At 35.7% G+C, this 23,197-nt stretch overlaps 1 protein-coding gene across 1 annotated transcript; it reads right to left on the reverse strand.

The window, feature by feature from the left end:
• Nucleotides 1–915: 915 nt before the first annotated feature.
• On the reverse strand, nt 916–1,419 carry LOC111096540 (IMP U3 small nucleolar ribonucleoprotein 4). Its single transcript, XM_038538925.1, is given in 5 exon segments — nt 916–971; nt 974–1,026; nt 1,028–1,223; nt 1,226–1,395; nt 1,397–1,419. Coding segments are annotated over 5 exon segments (498 nt in total).
• Nucleotides 1,420–23,197: the final 21,778 nt, after the last annotated feature.

Below are 23,197 nucleotides of genomic sequence, written 5' to 3' on the forward strand. Positions count from 1 at the left end.
CTGCTGCACGTGATAAGAAGCTAAGAAATCAGACAAAAAATGATTGTGAAGCAGAAATAGAATTCTGGTAGTCTTCTGGTGTTGAGAAGAGAAAAGGAGTTTGGAAGCCCCCAAGAATGAGGGCTTTAAAATATTGCTCAGACTTTTCACTGGGATCCCCGGAGAGCTATACTGTAGGAACTCGGGCAAAAAAGAAAAATGTTTGAGCCTAACAGACACTGAAAACCAGCTTTTTTTTTTTTTTTAAATGTTTTATTTATTTATTCATGAGAGACAGAGAAGCAGAGACACAGGCAGAGGGAGGAGCAGGCTCCATGCAGGGAGCCCGATGTGGGACTTGATCCCGGGACCCCAGTATCATGCCCTGGGCTGCAGGTGGCGCTAAACCGCTGAGCCACCCGAGGTGCCCCTGAAAACCAGCTTTAAGTCAGTTCAGTCCATGAGCTGCTGCTTATCAGAGAATAGGGTAAATCATCTCTAAAGGGAGATAACATTAGCCAAGCCCGTACATTTTCAGATACAACATCTGACATTAAAAAAATATATTTTTTACATATGAAGAAATAGGGTCAAGAGAAAGAACAGGCAATACAAACAAATCCAAACCCTTTAAGAGAAGCCAGAGTTACATACACAACATTCACAATGCCCATGATACAAAAACACAAAACAAAATGAAAAACAGGAAAATATGACCCAATTGCCAGAGAAAAGACCAAATAGAAACCATCTGCAAGAATACTTAGATGTTGGAGTTAGGCTTCAAGGATTTTACAGCAAGTATAGCGCTATTCTCAATGATGAAAAAGAAATACCACTGATGTGTGTGTGCGTGTACGCTCTCAGCACACAGAATTTTTTCCGACTATTCCTCATCTCTTGGGTCCAAGTCCATGTACTGACTGGTAAGTGGGCTCACTTCGTGCTCAGAAAGACTCTCTTGTGTGCGCTGGTAGTATAGGGGTGCCAGACCATTCCATGCTTGCCGTAGTCTCTTGCTCCACTGTGCCCAGGTGGATCACATACTTGAAAGGAGACGTAGTTATCTTGGTTTGAAATGGTGATGGCCAGGTGTTTGTCATCTTTGGGCACAGGGAACAGGTACTAGAATATGTCAGACTCTCCTTTGCTCAGGTGGAGAGAGAAGCCGTATACGATGAGGTGAGGCTTGGCCTCTGACACAGTGTCCAGGTTGGGGACATCATGTCATATAATCCCATTCACAGTGTGTAATAAACAGTGAGGCGGAGGGGCAAGTAGCTGACGATGAACCCCACAGGGGTGTCTCTATGCTCATGAACAACCAGTATGTTGGCGACCTTGTTGGTTTTGCAGGCTTGCACCAGCACCCACACCTCATGCCAGCCACAGTTCATGCACTGGGCACCCAGAAACCAACTTCAGCTCCCTTGCAAACATCTTGAAGTGGAAACTGGACCTGGCCTTGGGATGCTTGATCCCTGCTCATCATTAAAAACTATGGCATCAAGAAGATGAAGGGTAAAACATTAACAAAGTGTTAAAAGAGAAGTAAGATTCAGCGTAGAATTCTACATGCAATGAAAATGTTCTTCAACATAAAAGGCAAAATGAAGATATTTAAAAATATAAGATAACTAAGAGTTAAAAAAAGTCCTTCCAGTTGAAGGGAAATAATACCATATAGAAATTTGGTTCTTTAGGAGAAAATAAACAGCATCACAGTTTGTTAAATATCTGAATGATTGTAAATATCTTATAATTCCTTTAAAATAACATGTACCATTTAAAACAAAATTATGACATTTTCTGGTGGAGTTTATAATGTATGTTAGAAATGTTACATAACTATAGCATAAAGGATGAAGGGTGATAAATGAACCTACATAGTTACAGGATTTCAATATTTTTTGTGCAAAATAGTACAAAATTAACTCTAAGTATACTGTATAACTATGGATGTATATGGAAATACCTTGAGAAGCAATGAAAAATAACAACACAAAAAAGTATAGCTAAAATACCAACGGAGAGATTAAAATGGAATTCTAAATGTATTCAAATAATCTAAATGAAGGCAAGAAAGGAGTTACAGAGACTAAAAACACTGAGTGGGAAGCTGTGTGGGAAGTGTCAAACAGCAAATGAAAAATAAAATATAAGGCCTAAATTCAATCACATTAATAATTGCATTAAAGTTTAATGCAGTGAGCACTCTAATTAAAAGTCAGAGATTATCAGAATGGATTTAAAAAAGCAAGACCAAACTGCTTGTTGTCACAAGAGATATGCTCTATATAAGACAGAAGGAAGTTGAAAATAAATAGAAAAGATATGTTATGCAAATAGTAAGCATAAAAAGTCTAGAATCACTATGCAATACCAGATAAAATGGACTTCACAATAAAAAGTGTTATCAGAGATAAAGAAGAACACTTCACAGTGATAAGAGTTAAGTCATAAGGATGAACTAACCATCATGTATATCTTTGCAGCTAACACCAAAATCTTGAAATATTTGAAATAAAAATTGACAAAATTAAAGGGAGAAAAACACAATTCTGCATAAAGACTTTCACTTTTTTCTTCTGTCAACTAAAAGAATATTTAGACAAAAAACTCAGTAAAGACGTAGATGATCTGAATAGCACTATCAGCCGTCTTGACTTAGTTGATATTTACAAAACCCTATATCCAGCAATTGTACAATATACCTTCTTTTTTTTTTTTTTAAGGTTTTATTTATTTATTCATGAGAGACACAGAGACAGAGACACAGGCAGAGGGAGAAGCAGGCTCCATGCAGGGAGACTGACATGGGACTTGATCCCATGTCCCTAGGATCAGGCCCTGTACTGAAGGCGGTGCTAAACTGCTGAGCCACCCGAGCTGCCCTGTACATATACTTTCAAGTGCATATAGTATGTTCATCAATATAAACTCTATGTTAAACCATAGAATAAGTCACAGTAAATTAAAACATAATATACTATCTGACCACAATGGAATTAAATTAGAACCTAAAAGCTATTAGACAATAGTAAGATATTAGGGAAAACTCAAATACTCAGCAATTACATACTACTAAATAATCCATAGGTCAAAGAAGAAATCCAAGGAAATTATAAAATATGTTCAACTAAGTGATAAGGAAAATCTAGTATATAAAAATATATGGGATGAAGCTAAAACAGGGCTTAAAGGGAAATGTATAGCTTTAAATAGATATATTAGAAAAGAAAGGTATTTAAAATTAATGATCTAGGTTTCCAACTTAAGAAGACAGGAAAAAAACAAATTAAAGCCAAAGTAAGTAACAGGTAAGAAAATAACAAAGGAAAGGATAGTACTAAAGAAAAGTAATAAAACTAAACTTGACACGAAAGAGAGAATACACTCTCAATATCAAAAATGAAAAAAAGATTATCATTATAGATTCTATAGATATTAAAAGTATAATAAGGAAATTTTATGACCAAGTTTATGGCAACAAATTTGTCAACTTAGATGAAAAAAAAAATGAGTATCTGAAAAATGTAACTAGCCTAATTGGCACAAAATAAAACATATATATGTATATATAAGACATATGTATGTATATATATAAAGGTATTTATATATAAAGGTATTTTATATCTTTATAAAAGACATATATGATATATAAAGATATAGATATATAATATATATATATTTGAAAGACGTTTAATTTCTTGCCCAAAATCTACAGGCACTTCAGACTCATAGGTTCTCACTGGAAAATTTTCTCAAATATTTAATAAGGAAATATCATCAGTCGAAAAAGTTTTCAGTAAATAAAATAGTAGGGAACAATTACCAACTTATTTTATGAAGCCAGCATAGGCTTGATATTAAAATCTTAAAAGGAGAACACACAAAAAGAAAATTCACCCCCCAATCTTCATTAATATTGGTAAAAATACTTCCAGAGTACTAGTAAATCAAATATAACAATATATCAAAATCATGACTAAGTAGGTTTATCCCAGGAAGGCAAGATTAATCTAAAATTTGAAGCCAACCATTTTAATTTGCCATTTTAACATTGTAATGAAAAAGAAAAATATATATTATATTCAATGCTGTAGAAAAAGCATTAACAAAATTCAACATTAGTGATTTTAAAAAATAACTCTCAATAAGCTAATAATAGAGAAGAATGGCCAGTCTATAAAGATCTCTGAAAAATTATATGAAAAAAAGTATATTCAATAACACAGTATTTAACACTTTCTAAAATCAAGAAGATTCACATTCTCGCGACTTGTATTTAACGTTGTACCAGAGAAACTAGTCATAAGACAAAAGAGAAAAATAATAGGCATAGATGAGCAAGGAAGGAAAAGAGTCTTCTCCAGATAACATGATTACTTATGTGGAAAATCCTATGAAATCTACAAAACAAAGGCAGAACTGCATATTGAATTTAGCGGTGTTGTAGGGACACAAGATTAACACAGAAAAATCAATTTTATTTTATATGCCAGTAGCAAACAATCGGAAAATAATATTTAAAAAACAATTCTCTTTACCATAGCTACAAAAAACTAAGTAGTAAATGTGATCGAAGGTGTACAAGACTTCTACGTTGAATACGAATAAAAAAACCATTTGAGCAAATTTTAAGAAGACCCAAACTAACAGACAACACATGTCATTCATTGATTGGAAATTTGAAATTTTATATAGAAATGTGAAAGATAAAATATCCAAAGGTATATTGAAAAAGTTCAAAGGTGGAGAACTTCAAAACTTACTATAAATCAAGTCAGTATGGTGCTGGCATAAGGGTTGATAAATAGATTAGTGAACTAGAATAGGGAGCTCACAAACAAACCCTCACTTTCAACAAAATTATCAAATCTAGTGGAGAAAGGAAAACCTTTCAGCAAATGGTTATCTGGATACATATATGGCAAAAAAATAACCTTTAACTCCTACCTTATATCATAAACACAGATTAATTTGAGATGTAGACCTAATCATTGGAACTAAAAGAATAAAAATTTCAGAGGGTGAAAATATTTCAAAGAGAATGAATATATGAGAATGCATTTTTACCAATAGGTGGGTGGAAGTTCCTTAGATCAATCAAACAATCAATGACTACAAAAGAAAATTTAAGAAATTAGATCTTATTATCACCAAACATTTCTGTTCGTTGAAAGATATCATTAAGAAAATAAATAGGCAACCCAAAGACTAGGAAAACATATTTCTAAAGCCATACCTAACAAATAAGTGGTATCCAAGACAAAGAATTCCCACAACTCAATAATAGAATGACAAACAATCTGCTTAAAAATTTGAGTAAAGAATTGAACAAACACTTTGCAAAGTTGTGTTTTTTTTCCCCCTTCATGCCTATACAATTTACTATGGCTGCGTAAAATATTATCCGAAGCTTAGTGGCCTAAAACATCTAAAATATCCATCTACAATTAGAGACGGGCTCGATGGGGACGGCTCATCTCTGCCTCGGATGCATCAGCTGCCACAGCTCAAAGCCTAGGGGCTAAAACCCTGGAAAAGATTGCTGCTCACCGTAGCAGCCGGTGCTGGTGCTAGCCCTGCGACGTTCGCTGGGTCCGTTGGCCAGAATATCTCTAAGTAGACTCTCCGTGTGACCTGCACTGCCTCACAGCCTGCGTGGTAGGTTTTAGGAACCAGGGATGAGGGAGATAGAGAGAAGGATAGAGAGATTGGGAGGGTGGGGTCTTCAGTCCCTTTATGATCTAAACTTGGAAGTCACACGGCATCACCTCTAGGGCGTCCTGTTCATCAAAACAGTGGCAAAGTCCTGCTCGGGTTCAAGCAAATAGGAAATAGACTTCACTTTTGATGAGGTATAGCAAGATTCTGGACGATGATCTGGGATCAGCAATATGCCTGTACCCAATTTTGGAAAAACAAACCAAAAAAAGAAGATGTCCACTGGAATGTTTCATTCCTACTTCTATAATCGGATTACAGTACCTATTATTGCAATAAAACTCCTCTGCAAATATCACAGGCAACCCAATAGTTGTCCAATCGTCTGGTATTTCTTCTCTACCCGTCTTACTTTTCTTGCCTGCAACATTTGGCAGGTTGACCAATTCCTGCTCGTTGACCGACTTCCACCTTGGTTCCCTGGCATCGCCAGCTCCTCATCTCCTTGGTGCTAGAAGGACGTGCCTTCTCAGACTCCATGGTAGGTTCTTGTTCTACGGCCCATCCCTTATATTGGATATTTCCCGAAGTTCCACTCTCGCTCTCTTCTCAGCACTCTATCTAGTCTCTATGAGCAGTTGCGTAGCGTCTTGTAACTTCATTGACCTGGCGTACCCTGAACTCCAAGCAGAAACCAGTGTAGCCAGTGGTGTGATAGACCCCTGTGCCTTTGTGTCCTCCAGGCAACTTGACCTCTGCTTCTTCAAAACCAGCCTTACCTCATACATCTAGTTCTATGCGTCCCCCATGTCCCCTCCCCACCTGTGCTTCTCCTTGCATTTGCTAACCCGACTACTTTTTGGAGGCCGGGTGCCATTCTTGGTCCCTCCTTTTCCCATGTGGCAACAGTACGTTGGTAACCACGCTCCATTATTTCTAGCTCCTTATAATCTCATACATGTTCTTTTCTCTCCATTGTTTCTGTGGTTGACTTGGTTATTTCTGTGGTTGCCTTTATTATTTTCTCATGGACTATTGAAAAAGTCTTGTAACTGGTTTCCTTATTGTGCCCTCCAACTCACCCTCCATACTGTAGGCACAATAATTTTTTTTAAATGCAAAGCATATCACAGTACGCTTTGGGGAAAAATTCTTCAGTGGCTTTCTATTGCCTATCACAGTATGAAATCTAAAGTCCTTACATGGCATATCGGATTTTGCAGGCTGTGGCTCTGACTCTTTCGGTTTAAATCTGATTTTTAATCTAACCAAATTAATAATAGTATCTACAATTTACAAAGCACAATGTGGAGATCGCATTCATGATCTCCTATAAAATTTATAGCATTCCTTTATATTGGCAACTAAGTAATATTTATAGATATGTAACACATAATTTTAATGCATATTTAATAATTTGTTAATATTTATAATTATTATGATTTTACATAAATTGAGATTAAGAAAAGTTATCAGCCCAATGTCCCATAATGAGTTAGTGACATCGCTGGGTATTAACTCAAATGCCAGTCAGCCTACTGCCAGAGCCCAGGAGTCTATATCCCACAGAGTGGCCACAACTAACTACTTGAAGTGCTTCGAATGTGCCATGATTTTTAATCCAGGTATTATTTACATTGGGTTACTGTTTCCTTCCATTTTTATAAATAAAAGAGAGTTGAATCACATTTCTTTTTAGTTTGCATAGCTTGTATTCAAAGGAAATCTGTCACTCAACAATTTATCAAATTTATTCCAAAAATTAATTGTCAAAAAGTAGATTAGTTTTCTCATAATAGTGTGACAATTTTTAGGCCTGAAATGTCTCTTGAAACAATTTATCAAATTTTAGATCTACTGCCTAAAATTTCATCCCAGAATGAGCAAGAAGTGAACTAGAAGGTCTTCTTTGCATTTTCATGATAATTAATGCTGGATACCTTGAATACAAACTTGGGTTTTTCTTGACAATTAGCTGATGTTTTCTCAACCTTTACAATGGAATAAGCAGTACTTGATGCATCGTAAAGATTTCTTTTCTTAAATGGATAAACTAAGCTGTGAAAGTTTTCAAGATGATAATGACAAAGTCATGACATTTATTTATTTTGCTCCTGTGGAGACAGACTCATTGCAAGCTTCTTTCATAGAAACAGAAAAAAAGAATGTATTTTCTGTTAAAACTTGAAGGGTTGGAGTGATTTCAAAATATGCACATAGCTAGGAGGTATATATTTATGCTTTTTGGAGGTTGCTCTATGTCATTTTGACGGGGAGACCAGATGTAAGTAGATACAATAAGAAACCACTATAAATTTTCCTCTGACGACTCCTGTAATTGCAGCAGTAGTTCAAAGGCCTATGTTTAATTTAGAGATGTACCTGCACGGGAAATACTGAATTATATAAACGTTCATTTTCTAAATGTTTGTCCTACTTAGCGCATACGAACGCAACTTCCCCATGTTTTGTTCTTGATGAGATAAATGAATCCATAATCAGCCTTTGCACAGAGAAAATGAGCAGTAAGAAAAAATTCCCATTAAAGTTTGTTCTGAATTATGTTTTGTTTTTCTAGCTCAGTACTGGAGACCTCCCTATGTTTGATAACCTCTTATGTATCTATCATCACTGCTAACATTTCTTTCTCTAGTCCCAGTGGCAAAGGTATGTGTATTTCATTTCAGATGATATTTCAGCCCATTTTAAAAGAGATAAGTGGACCATTTTCATTGTGAACATGAATTAGTGAATTAACCTCACTGACCTTCAATTTTCTTGTGTAACACAGAGTAATAAAAGCACCTTTATGGGTTTGGTGAGTATCAAAAGAGATACCATTTTTGCTGTATAAACTGACAAGTTGTGAATATTCATGATCTGTAACCTATGAATTATTCTTCTCAGCAGTCCCATCCTAGAAAGACTCTTAAGGGATAATTTTCTATGCTGAAAGAATGAAAATATTTGCGATATTTTAAAATATTTTAAATTTGTAAACCTGTTTAGTAGTAAGAAGACATTTCCCATTATTTTTCCTTCTACAAAAAAGGTATGACAACAATACACAACTTGTAGGATTCTTGCACTAATTCAGTGAAAAAACTACACTAAAATCCCTCAGAAGAGCACAGGACATATAGTAAGCACTCAGTAAATATATTGTTATTATTAATGTTGCACAACCAAGTCCACAGGCAAATATTTGGAGGCAACAGGGACCAATATAGAAAATAATCTATTATTCTCATTACATAAGGCTAGTTGGTTTCCTCCAGTGAACATGCCCCAAGAAATTGGATACGAACACGGGCTGAAGATTGTGTAAAGAAACATTTCCTCTTCTCCTTTTACTGTATTCGCTCCATAAACACATTTTGTAAATTTCCCAAATAAATATTTGATAGGTGTCAACCCAGTGAGCTTGAATTAGTAAGAACAAAAAATAAAAGCCAAACAAACAAAACGGATTTCTTAATTGGAAGAAGATAACCCATCAACTACGAGACCTAACCAAGAATTGTGAGGATTATTTACTTAAATCCTGAAGTACTTTTACTTATGTGCTATCCATTGCTCCAAGTACTTTATTAGCTAATTTAGTGATTATGATATATGATATGGGAACATCTGTTACTATTTCCACTTACATATAGCAAAATTTCGTCACATAAAGAACACGTAAATTTTTTAAAGCACGCATTTAGCAACTGGAGTTGATTGGAACACAAGTAGTCTAGGTTCACAGCCTCTGCTGTTAATTACTACATAGGCTTTTTCTAGAAACTTTAGCTGCCCTCTCTACGACAGCTTCTTTCTTTGACCTATGCAAAATGTTCAATATCCCACCTCTTGGCCTTTTGGCTTATTGGGTCATGGACTCAAATTCAAATGAGAATGATTACTATCTTATACTTGGTCAGGCAAACATGGTTATCAGGAGCCCTCATGTCTCAAAATAAAAACGTAGATGTTCTTTTCTTTGCTGTGTGAACCTAACTTATTCCACTGTTTTCCATAATGCATTATTTGTAAGTGAGTTTGTGTGTGTCTATTTTACAAGGGAGGATCTACGGTTAAGTAAGTGGGAAATGCTAAACAAATTTAAGTTGAATTTTTAAATCCTAGGACTCCTCAAAAACTTTGATATTTCGTGTATGTTGGGATTACTCACAGAGGAAATTAAGGAATAAGAAAAAATATTTCACAGCCTCATTTTGATTGGAATTTTTTTTATACAGAAAATATCAAAATCTCACACACATAATGCTTTGAAGGAAAGATTTTTTGAAATGCTTTGTTACTTTGAGACATAGTTTCTTATTTTTCTGGAGAAGAGTTTATTTTTTATGATTTAAATTAGGCAAAAATCCTATAATTTTGAAAAGAGGAAAGAAAAAAGCTTGTATTTACATTGCTTTGTTTCACCACTATGATTTGATGTAAAATCTGTTAAAATATCTAGAAAATTTATTCCTTAGGAAGCTGGAAGATAAATTAGAACAGCAGGCTGAAATTTATACTTAAACTAATAGAGGGCATCTTGCAAATTTATGTCTCATTTCTTAATGACAGGAAATCTCTATTACTCATCTTTGTATCTCTGTGCTTAACAGAGTTTCTTTCACAGAACAGGTCTGGATGGAATAAAACTTTCAAGGCAAACTTTCTCAAAGAAATTCCAAGTAGAAATGCCCATCGAGAGTGACTTAAGATATTTTTTCCCAGGGGGCACCTGGGTTGCTCAGTGGTTGAGCATCTGCTTTTGGCTCAGGGCGTGATCAAGTCCCATATCAGGGTCCTTGCCAAGAGCCAGCTTCTCCCTCTCCTTCTGCTTATGTCTCTGTCACTTTCTCTGTGTCTCTCATGAATAAATAAATAAAATATATTTTAAAAAATATTTTTCCCAGAAACATTGCAATACTCTCATAATGCAAAAGTATATCATCTATCATCTATCTATCTATCTATCATCTATCTATCTTAAAACCAACAAAAACTTGACTATGACCAAATACAGAAAAAAAAATGATGCTAATTGATATAGAAAAGAACTTCTGGGGGATCCCTGGGTGGCTCAGTGGTTAAGTGCCTGCCTTTGGCCCAGGGTATGATCCTGGGGTTCTGGGATCGAGTCCCACATCAGGCTCCCTGCATAGAGCCTGCTTCTCCCTCTGCCTGTGTCTCTGCCTCTCTCTCTGTGTGTCTCTCATAAATAAATTTAAAAATAAAAAATAAAAAAAAGACTTGCTTTCCTATATAAAAAAAAGAACTTCTGAAGATATGAACAGCAGTATTTAAAATGAAGTGCTTTCAATTTTTCACATTCTTATCTTCGCCTAGTGTTATAAAATAATTACTATTCCAAAAATTAATTTTTAAAAAATAGATTAATTTTCTCATAATAGTGTGATAGGTTTTAGACCTGAGATGTTTCTTGAAATCTAGGAACTTCAGTCCATGATGCTCAATGCTTTGTATATAAATTCTACAAGAAACATGAAAGATTTATTTAACAAGCTTTATTGAGTGTCTACTAAGTAATCATTCACTCTCTTCTCTCTCACCAAAGTTCAATATTTTTATAGATCCTAAAGCTGGCAATCAACACCTTGACACACAGTTATGTTAATTTGGAGCATCAGAAACATATCCAAAACCTGCAGTTTTGGAAAAACTTGCTTAGCTATTTTGTAGGACTTAGACACAGAACATTAATTTTATTCACACAAGCTATGCCGTTGTGTAATTAACAGTACTGCTACTAAAAACATAAAAGATCACAGAATATCCTAGCCCACTGTCCTGCAAGCCATATAGGTCAATGTCCATTGTCTAACCATTGAGACACTTGAGGTGTTCCAAAGGACAGAGTAGGTGTTAGAAGTATATAGCAGTGGTTCCAAGGTGATTCAACTCAGGCTGACAGTGCTGCTTATCTACACCCACGGGAAGTATAGATATAGAACTAGAACATAGGAAGAAAACACCTTCTTCCAGACTCAAATGTGAAGACTGCCTCTGTTAACATTTGGCCCAAACACTTCGACTTTAATACCCTGTCTTCAGTACACGGAATTGTTCTTTATATTTAGATGTGACTGATAGAACTCTTCCCCGATAGTAGAATATGGAGTTCGTTAAAATATTTATCTTTTGTTATACATCCTTTTCTTCTGTCTCCCCATCTCTATCTTTCTTTTTCTCCACAGCTGTTTAAAGATGTTTTTTTTCTCCGCAAAAATTTTTCAATATGTAATGCTCTGACTTCAAAACAGGCCGTGATGATGACATATACCCAGACTTTAAATATCTATCAGTGACCTATGTGTTACCAACTTAATGAAGCCTATAAAAATTTCAGATGGTTGGTAGATTTTGCTTCATTTTAATAGCAATTGTTAGACTTAAAGTAAAACTATCTGTTCTATATTTATAGCATGAATGCCTCAGGACAAAAGCAAATCTCTTCCAAATGCAACCTACTTCCTTAATAAAGATGATATTCATTTGAGATTCCTTTGGTCAAATCTTTCAAAAAACGCATCCCACGCACTCTTACATAGAAAGGTATTAGAAGATGTCTAAATAAAATAATAAAGCCAACAATGAATATATTGATTTAAATAGTAACTTTATTATACACTTTAATTCTAGAATTCTATCCTATAATGAAATATACATACTAAAAAAATGCATACAAGTAAACTTTCCTTTTACTTTAGATACAGAATTTTTACTTTATTTTGAAAGCACCACAAAAATAAAACACCAAAAAGCAAAACAAGGTAGGCACTGTAATTATTTTATAAAATTTCTGATATTTAATCATTTCAGGAAGCAGAACTCAATGTCCAAGAAAGTTTGCAACAGAAATAGACCCACATATGATCCAGATATTGGAGTGCTGGGACACAGACTTAAAATAGTTATTATTGATATGTTCAAAGAAATAGAGGAAAATGTCGAGAGAGAGCTGGTTTGTGTAAAAAAAAAATTCATATGGAAATGCTTATGAAATATAATCATGGAAATAAAGAACTTGATAGATTTATTATAACAACAAATTAAACCAGCAGAAGGAAACAATAGTAAATTAGAAGACAGAGTAATGAAAGGTTTCCAAATTGATACACAGAGACAAAGAGAAGGATGAAAATGCACAAAAGAGTAAAAGGGTCATGGTGAAAGGATTTAAAGTAAATATAATTAGAGCATAAGGAGGAAAAATATTTGAAAAAATAGTGGTTAACAATTTTCTAAAACCAATTAAAGATATCAGGCGGTGTGATTCAGGGATTTCTATGAACCTAAGAATGTCAGACAGACCACTCTTAAGCACATAATAGTAAAATCTACATTGCTTTCAAAGAAACATCAATGAGTCTAACAGCTTACACATCAATAGAAATAGAAAAGCCAAAGACAAGAAACTGCATTGTTAAAGTGCCGAAAATAAAGTAGCTTCAACCTCAGATTCTACACAAAGCAAAATTGTTCATCAGTAAGTAATGTAGAAGAAAGAATTTCTAGACAAAGATTGAGATAATTTATTGTCAGCAGACATGCAGTTCACAAAATACTGAAGGGTACTCTTCAGACAAAGAAAATAATCTCAGATGAAATCACAGAAGGGAATAAAGAGCACCAGAAAGATAAACTGTAGGAAGTACTACTGGGGATTAGTGTCTTAGTCAGGATCTAGCCAGGAGACGGAAACCAAACCAGTTATTAGAACTGAGGAAATCTAGTGTAAAAACTTGTTCACTAGTCAAAGATACTTAACTATTAAAAGAGGCAAAATAGGTCCGTAAGTAGACTGTGCAAGGCAAACAAAACAAACAAACAAAACCAGCTGCTGTTTTGAGACTAAGGGAGAATGAAAACTAAAAGAACTGAGGACTTACGAGCTTCGCCCTACTACCCCCTGCTTCAGCCCAAAGCTGAAATTCAGACTTTTACAAAAAGACCATGGCTCTCTCAGGAACAGGCCACATCACGGTGGTGAAGAAACTTTCCCGAGGGCACAGGCCACAACCTAAGGTCTTTATAAATGACCAACCACGGCTGGAAAACACCAGCAGGCTGGAGCTGTTGTCTGGAGCTCAGCTCCCTTTGCTGGCAAAGGTGTTGGAGAATGTGACCGTAGCTGCTATGCAGCCCACTGGGGCTTCCCAGGAGCAGCCATCGGGTGGGGGGACATGGGTCCAGACGGGGCTACCACAAAGGCACAAACAGGAGCTCGAGAAAGAACTACTGGGTATGGAGAGCAAGGCTTGATGGTGTGGTTGAAACTGGTCTTTGAGGTCCATAGGGCATCCACGCCAAATCCATGGACCCGGTCGGAGGCAAGTGCCTTCTTGCTGCTATTGCTTCCATTGTCAGTAGGGCCCTCTACTGACAAACTCTAACTCACATTGACCCAGATGGCAAGGAGAATTGTTCACAGGGCAGCCAGAGTATCACAAAGCCAGAGTATCACAACGTATATTTGGGGCCAAGAAAAATAACTTGATAATTGGGTCACTGATAATGTGTCTGGTATGGTTTAATAGTACCACAGTACATGTTAATAATAGCATAGAAATTGGGAGTGGGGTGAAAAAGTTATTTTTCTAAGATCTTTGGCATCTCTTAAAAAAATGGGAGGCATACTAATTTGAAATAGAATGTATCAAGTCAAGGATATTTATCTGAATCTTGAAGGGACAGTTAAAATCGAAGACAAATAGAAGCTGGCTTTGAAAATTCCCTAAGCAGGGACTCCTGGGTGGCTCAGTGGTTAAACATCTGCCTTTGGCTCAGGGCATGATCCTGGAGTCCTGGGATTGAGTCCCACATCCGGCTCCCTGCAGGGAGCCTGCTTCTCCCTCTGCCTGTGTCTGCCTCTCTCTGCGTGTCTCTCATGAATAAATAAATCATAAAAAAGGAAGAAAATTCCCTAAGCAGACAAAACCAGTTTAGTTATACAAACAAAGCTTAGTTGAGTTTATTTTGCAAGACTAACTTGATCTGGGTCATTTCTTGCTTATGTACTGGAAAATTATAAACAAAAACTTAAAACTTTTCCAAAATTGATATGAGGTAACCACTAACCAATTCCTTATCATTTCAGAAAATTCTGATATTATAATCAGAATAAATGTGAAGAATAAACAGTCACTGCCTCTTCACTGTAAGTCGTATTATAACAAAACTTAATAAAATGCTTTATACTCCTGAGCCTTTCTGTGTTTTAGTTTAAGTGCTCCTGGTTTGCAAACTGCCTTTTTTGGTTGGGCGCACAAGAAACTTTTACTCATTACTACTTTGATGATTCATTGGTTTTTACTTCTGTTGTTTCTCAACTTTTGATAGAATTTATTAAAAGGATAACAAAAGACAGTATGGCTGATAAGTTCAAAAAGGGAACAAATAGAATAATTAAACATGATTGATCCCACAAATACAAGAAAATGAATAGAAAAAAAAAGAGATATACAAGAGCAAAAATTAATATGGTATACTGAAACCCAAATAAATTAGTATTTATATATGGGTATATGTTAAATTCTCAATTAAAAATAATGATTTTAGAACTGGAATGAAAATATAAAGAAAGACCAAGATTCGAAGTAAAATGAAGAAAAAAGAGATACTGTAAAAACTGAGTAAAAGCAAGGCAGGGAAACTCTATAATAGACAACTTGGACTTGGAGGCATAAAGTATTATTAGGGCCAAATGGGACTTTTTACAATAATAAAAGGGTTAATTCAACAGAAACACAACAGTCCATAATTTATATTATGATGCAATTAATAACATGGACTCAAAATACCAACAGCAAAATCTGGCAGGATTATAGGAGACATAGGAAAACGTGTAATTTTAGCTGGATATTTTATCATAACTCTGTCACTAACTGAGAAAAAAAAACAGACCAAATTCAGTAAGGAATAGAAGATTTAGATATCTTGATTAACAAAATGTGCTAATTTACATGCTTAAAGCGCAACATCAACAAATGGAGAATACATTTTATATTCAAGTACACATGGAACATTTACTAAAATTGACCAATTATTGTGCCATAAAGCAAGTCTCATCATAATTCAGAGCATTGGCTGACCATAGAGAACTTAAGCAAGTACGCAATAATAAAAAGATGACTAGAAAATCTCCCAATACTTTGAAGTTAAGCTACACACTTGTAAATAACCCATGGGTTATTTCAAAATGAATATTAGAAAACATTTTGAATAAATTATATTAAAATGCTACTTATCAAAACATGTGGGACCAGCTAAAGGGATATGTTTATATATAAATCCATAAATTAGAAAATAAGAAAAGGCGAAAATTAATGATTATAATCATCTATCTCAAAAAGCTTCAAAAACAAAGCAAACAAACAAACAAACAAAAAAACAAAACCCAGCAGCAAATTATCCCCAAAATATGGGGAAAGGGAAATAGTGACAATGTGAGAAAATTAATGAAATAAAAACAGACATACAATAAAGGAGATAAAAAAAAACATGCAAGTTGATTCTTCATAAAAGTAAATAAAGTCGTTCATCTTTTAGCAAGATTGACCAAGAAAAAAAGAGAGAATAAATGAAAAAACCACTTTCAGGAATAGAAAGGAGGATATAATCACATACCCTATAGATATTACAAAGTTTAAATGAGGATAGTATGACAACTTCATACCAAAACTGAAATTGAAATAAAATGGAAATTTCTTGCAAAATAATTTAACAAAATTAAAATTAAAAAAAATCTTTATAATCTCATATTCATCCAATAAATTCAATCCATAGAGCCTCCTCACAAAGAAAACTCCCAGAAAGACCCATATTGCCTGCATAGTTAATGAAGTCAATTCTTTCATTTGTGGTGTAATAACACATGAACTCTTTCAGAGGGTAGAAAACGAGGTAAAACTGCCCAAGTTGTTTTTTGCGATCAGTATTATGTTGAGAATAAAATAAAAGAATGCTAAGAAAAATAAGGTATAGAACATTTACACCATTCTAAACAGAATATTAATGAATCCCAGGACACTGAGTGATGGAGTGTCTGCCTTCGGCCCAGGGCATGACTCTGGAGACCCGGGATCGAGTCCCACGTCGGGCTCCCTGCAGGGAGCCTGCTTCTCCCTCTGCCTGTGTCTCTGCCTGTCTCTCTCTGTGTTTCTCATGAATTAATAAATTAAAAAATCTTAAAAAAATAAAATATCTTAAAAAAAGAATATTAATGAATCCAATTCAACACTATATTAAAAAGATGACACTCCATAACCATGTGAGTTACTCTCAGGAATTCACTTATGATTTGGCATCCAAGGAATTCACTGCTTAGCAAGATGGAGAAAACTCATGTGATCATATCAATGGATACAGCAAAAGCTGTTGATAAAATTCAAAACCCGTTCATGATAAAGACTGTTAGCAAATGAAGAGTAGATAGGAATGTCCTTAACTTCATAATCTGCAAAAAAAAAATCCTTGGCAAAAATTATTAAAATTTCTTCTGTGTAGAAACAAGATAAAGATGTTTACCATCACAATTTATCCAGTGTTGAACTGTGAAACAGGCTATTCCAATAAGGTAAGATAAAAAGTATAAAGTTGGGAAAGAAAAAACTGAAGCCTTGACCATGGATATAGGAAACCCCAAATAAAGTACGAATAAATACTTGGGATTGGTGACTGAATTTAACAAAGTCACTGGATACAAGGTCAATGTCAACATCATTTGCATTTCTGATCACTTTTAATAAATTAGAAAGTGGAACTGAAAATATATCTTTGAAAATAATTTTTGTATATGCTTGGAGAGAGGAAGATGGCAGCAAGGTAGGAGGAACTTAGGCTTTCCTCATCTCATAAATGTAACCAGATTGTATCATCTTACATCTAGATCACAATCATCTTAGATACCCCAGAAACTGACCGTAAGACGAGCAGAACAAATCCCACAGCTAAAGGTAGAGAAGAAGCCACATTGCAGAAGGTAGAAGTGCAGAGATGTGGCTTGGGAAAGAAATGGATTGTGGCCACTGGGGGCTGAGGGGGTGGGAGACGTGGTTGTGCAGGGCCAGGGAGGGACTAACACATGGGGGAGTGCGTGGGGAAAGTGAACCCCGGCCACTGCCTTGGAGCACAAGAGGTGCTGGATTTCCTGAGTTCTTGCAGGGCTTAGAGCCTGGAGTTTTAAAGCTTAGCACACTTGTCTCTGGGAGAGCCCTGAGGACATTGGGGCTCCTCTTGGAGAGAAGACACAGTGAGCACCCCTGGGACATGCAGCATGGACGAAGGGACCTGCAGAGGCCTGGGACACAGATGGGAGGTTAACTGCTCATCTCAGAGCACATCCCAGAGAGATCGTATTCATGGAGACAGCTTTCCAGGAACAAAGGAACTGGTTGGCACCATTTCCCTCCTCCACCCCCCAACCTAAGCACGGGGCCACCTGTGGGAACCAGCACAGCACCAACACTTGCTACCGAACTTTCTTATACCAAGGCCTTCACACCACCCGCCCCATAGTCAGGGGGAACTGCCCCTCTCACTCTCACCTGCTAAAGCATGATGGGTCCCCTCCCCCAGAACACAGAGACCTTAACCTCTGCTCACACCGTGTCTCCCAAGGGAAGAGTTTTCAGAGCTTTGGTTCCAGTGACGGTGGCAACAGATCTCATCTCACAAAGCAATCAGAGCACACCTCGTTACACCGTGCCACGTCCAGGCCAAGGACCAAACCCTGCCCACCACAGGCAAAGAGAGCTTTTGCAGATAACTGGCCTGAAGGATAGAGTGGCCAGGACAAAACAGCAGAGCACCTGCAGCGCACGTTGGAGACGCTCAGAAGCACCAGGGCTTGGGGAACAGGAGACACCACACAGCAGAGCACCCCAGGACCTCTTCATTGGGCTATTCCCTGCAAGAACGGGGGGTATAGAAACAGGCACAGAGATTTAGACAAAATGAGAAGATAGAGACATTTATTCCAAACAAAAGAACAGGACAAGGCCACAGCCAGAGTTCTATTAAGTAAGGTGCCTGTTAGAGAATTTAAAGTAATGATCATAAAGATATTCCCTGGATTTGAGAAAAGAGTGGAAGATGTGAGTGAAACCCTTAACCCAGAGATAAAGAATAACACAGCAGAGGCAAAGAGCTCAATAAATGAAATGAGAAACATGCCTCTCAAGGTGCTTAAATTTCTTCTTTTATTTCTTGGTTGACACATTCATTTTTTTAGTAGCATGCTATTTAGCTTCCATGTATTTGTGGTCTTGCCAGATTTATTTCTAGCTTTGTAGCATCGTGGTCAGAAAAAATGCACGGTACGACTTCGATGTTCTTAAATTTGTTGAGGCTTGTCTTGTGGCCTAATATGTGATTTTTCTGCACAATGTTGCATGTGTACTTGAAAATGTGTATCTTGCTGTTTTAGGTTGGGAATGTTATGATTCTAAACATTAATCCCATCTGTTCCAGTGTGTCATTCGAAACCATTGTTTCCTTATTGATTTTCTGTTTAGGTGATCTGTCCATTGATGTACACGTGGTGTTAAAAGTCCTCTACTATTATTATATTATTATCAATTAGTTACTTTACATTTGTTATTGACTGTTTTATGTATTTGGGTGCTCCTATGTTGGGTGCATAAATATTTACAACTGTGATATCTTCTCATTAGATTGTCCCCTTCATTATTATATAGTATCCTTCTTTTTATCTTGTCTTTGTTTTAAAGTCTATTTTGTCCTGGGGCACCTGGTGGCTCAGATTGTTAAATATTTGACTCTTGATTTCAGCTCAGGTCATGATCACAGGGTCATGAGATGGAATCCCAGGTTGGGGTCCACACTCAAAAGGGAGTCTGGTTGAGATTCTCTCCCCCTGCCCCTCCCCCTGCTTGAGCTTTCTGCCTCTCTAAAATAAATCAATAATTAAGTAAAATATTTTCAAAATAAATTTAAAAAGCCTATTTTGTCCTAGATAAGTATAGCTCCTTCAGCTTTCTTTCACCATCGATTTACATGATAGATGTTTCTCTATCCCCTCACTTTCAATCTGCAGGTGTCTTTAGGTCCCCTGAATGAATCTCTTGTAGGCAGCTTATAGATGGGTCGTGATTTTTTGTTCATTCTGTCACCCTAATCGTTTGATTGGAGCAGTTAGTCCATTCACATTCAAAGTAAGTGTTAGTAGATACGCATTTATTGTCACTTTATTTTTTGTCATTCTTTCTAAAGATTTTCTCTGATCCTTTCTTGTCCTTTTCTCTTTCCTGGTTCGCTGCTTTTCTTTAGTGATATATTTGGCTCTTTCTCCTTATTTTTTGTCTATTTATTAGTGGTTTTTATATATGGTTATCATTAGTTTGTATATAGCCTTTTCTGCATATCGCAGTCTAGATTAAATTGATGGTCATTTAAGTTTATTTTATTTTTTTCAAAGATTTTATTTATTTATTCATGAGAGACACACAGAGAGAGAGAGAGAGGCAGAGACACAGGCAGAGGGAGAAGCACGTTCCATGCAGGGAGCCCAATGCAGGACTTAATCCCATAACTCCAGGATCAATCCCTGAGCCAGAAGGCAGATGCTTAATCACTGAGCCACCCAGGCATCCTGTCATTAAAGTTTAAAAGCATTCTTTACTCTTCTCCTCCCCACATTTTTGGTGTATGTTGCTATATTTTCTATCCTTTTATTTTGTGAGCTCCTTGACTAATTTTTTATAGAAATATTCATTTTTACTGCCTTTTTGTTTCCTACCTTTCCACTCCTTTCCACTCAAAGGGTCCTCTTTATTATTTCTTACAAGGCTGGTTTAGTGGTCATAAATTACTTTAGTTTCTGTCTGTCTGGGAAACTCTTTATTAGTCCTTCTATTCCGAATGATAGCCTTGCTGCATAGATTATTTTTTATTCTTGATTGCATATTTCCCCATTCAGCAACTGGAATAAATCATGCCACTCTCTTTTGCCTTGGAGTGTTTCTGCTAAAAAATTGCCTGCTAGCCTTATGCATTTCCCTTGTAAGTTACTATCTTCTTTTGTCTTGCTGCTTTACATTTTTTTCTTTATCACTATATTTTGCCAATTTCATTACAATATGTTTTGGTGTGTGTCTGCTTTTGTTAATTTTTATAGGAGTTCTCTGTGCCTTCTGAATCTGGATATCTATTCCTTCCCCAGATTAGGGAAGATTTTAGCTATTATTTTATCAAATACATTTTTACCCCATTTTCTCTCCTCTTTCTCTGGGATTCTTCTAATATGAAGGTTATTTTATTTGATGGAGTCACTGAGTTCCCTAAGTTTAGTCTCATTTTGCATAACTCTTTTTACTCTTTTGTTCAGCTTCATTACTTTCCATCAATCTGTGTTCCAGGTCAATGATTTGTTCCTCTGTTTCTTCCATCTTGTTATTCCACAAATTCAGGAACACTGAAGTCATACCATGCATCTTTTCTGGCCACAATGCTACAATACCAGAAGTGAGCCATAAGGAAAAAAATCTGGCAAGACCACAAATATATGGAAGTTAAATAACATGCTACTAAAAAATAATGAATGGGTCAACCAGGAAGTAAAAAAGTACATGGAAACAGGCAAAAATGAAAACACAATGGGGCAAAATCTTTGGGACGTTGCTGAACTAGTTCAAAGAAGGAAGTTTTTAGTAATACAAGCTTACTTCAAGAAGCAAGAAAATTTTTCAAATAAACAACCTAACCTGATATGTAAAGGAGCTAGAAAAAGAAGGACAAACAAAACTTATAAAGGAGCTAGAAAAGAACAGCAAATAAAACCTGAAACCAGCAGAAAGGAGGAAATAATGAAGATTAGAGTAGAATTAAATGATATTGAAACTAAAAAAAGAATAATAGAAGAGATTGATGAAACCAGGAGTCAATTCTTGGGGGAAAAAATCAGCAATTGATAAACCATTAGCCATACCTACCAAGAAGAAAAGGGAAAGGACTTAAATAAAATCACAAATGAGAGGGAGAAATAACAACCAACACCACAGAAATACAATTATAAGAGAATAATATGAAAAAGTATATGCAACAAAATTGGACAACCTGGAAGAAATGGCTAAATTCCTAGAAACATAAACTTCCAAAACTGAATCAAGAAGACACGAAATTTGAACAGACGGATAATCAGCAAAGAAATTAAATAAGTAATCCAAAAACTACCAGCAAGCAAAAGTCCAGGACCAGATAGCTTCACACCTGAATTCTACCAAACATTTAAAGAAGCGTTAATACCTATTCTTCTCAAACTATTCTAAAAATTAGAAAAGAAAACTTCCAAATTCATCTGTATCCTGAGAGACCAAAACCAGATAAAGACAACTCTAAAAAAGAGAACTATAGACCAATATTCCTGATGAACATAGATGTGAAAATCCTCAACAAAATACTAGCAAACCAAATTCACCAAAACATTTAAAAAAAATCATTCACCACAATCAAGTGGCATTATTTTCTTGGGTTACCAGGGCAATTTGATATTTACAAATCAATCAACTTGATACAATGCATCAATAAGAGAAAGGACAAGAACTGTATGATCATTTCAATAGAGGCAGAATAAAACATTTGACAAAGTACAATATCCATTCATGGTAAAACTCTCAACAAAGTAGGTTTAGAAGGAATATACCTCAACATAATAAAGGCAATATATGAAAAACCCACAGCTACCATCATCCTTAATGGAAAACAACTGAGAGTATTCTGCTAAGGTTAGGAATAAGACAAGGATGTTCACTCTCATCATTTTTATTCATTATAGTATTGGAAGTCCTGGCCACGGTAATCAGACAACAAAAAGAAATAAATGACATCCAAATTGGTAAGGAAGAAGTAAAACTTTTACTATTTGCAGATGACATGATACAATATATAGAAAAGCCAAAAAACTTCACTAAAAACTGCCAAAACTGATAAATGAACTTACTAAAGTTGCAGGATATAAAATCCAATTCCAGAAATCTGTTGCATTTCTATACATTAAAGTGAAGCAGCAGAAAGAGAAATTAAGAAAATGATACCATTTATAATTGCACCAAAAACAACAAGATATCTAGGAAAAAACCTAACCAAAGAGGTAAAAGACCAATACTCAGAAAACTAGAAGATGAAAAAATCAAAGACAACCAAAAGAAATGGAAAGACATTCCATGCTCATGGATTGAAAGAACACATATTGTTAAAGTGTCTATATTACCCAAAGGAATCTACACGTTTAATGCAATCCCTATCATACCAACTGCAGTTTTCACAGAGCTAAAACAAGCAATTTTAAAACTTATATGGAACCACAAAAGACCTAGAATAGCCAAAGCAACCTTGAAAAAGAAAATCAAAGGTGAAGAAGGCATCATAATTCTGGACTTCAAGTTATATTACAAAGCTGTAGTAATCAAAACAGTTTGGTACTGGCACAAAAATAGACACATAGATCAATGGAACATAATAGAGAACCAGAAGTAGACCATCAACTCTATGGTCAACTAACCTTTGACAAAGC

This window comes from Canis lupus, chromosome 6, assembly GCF_011100685.1.
Source record: "Canis lupus familiaris isolate Mischka breed German Shepherd chromosome 6, alternate assembly UU_Cfam_GSD_1.0, whole genome shotgun sequence".
In the NCBI taxonomy this organism is placed as follows: Eukaryota; Metazoa; Chordata; class Mammalia; order Carnivora; family Canidae; genus Canis; species Canis lupus.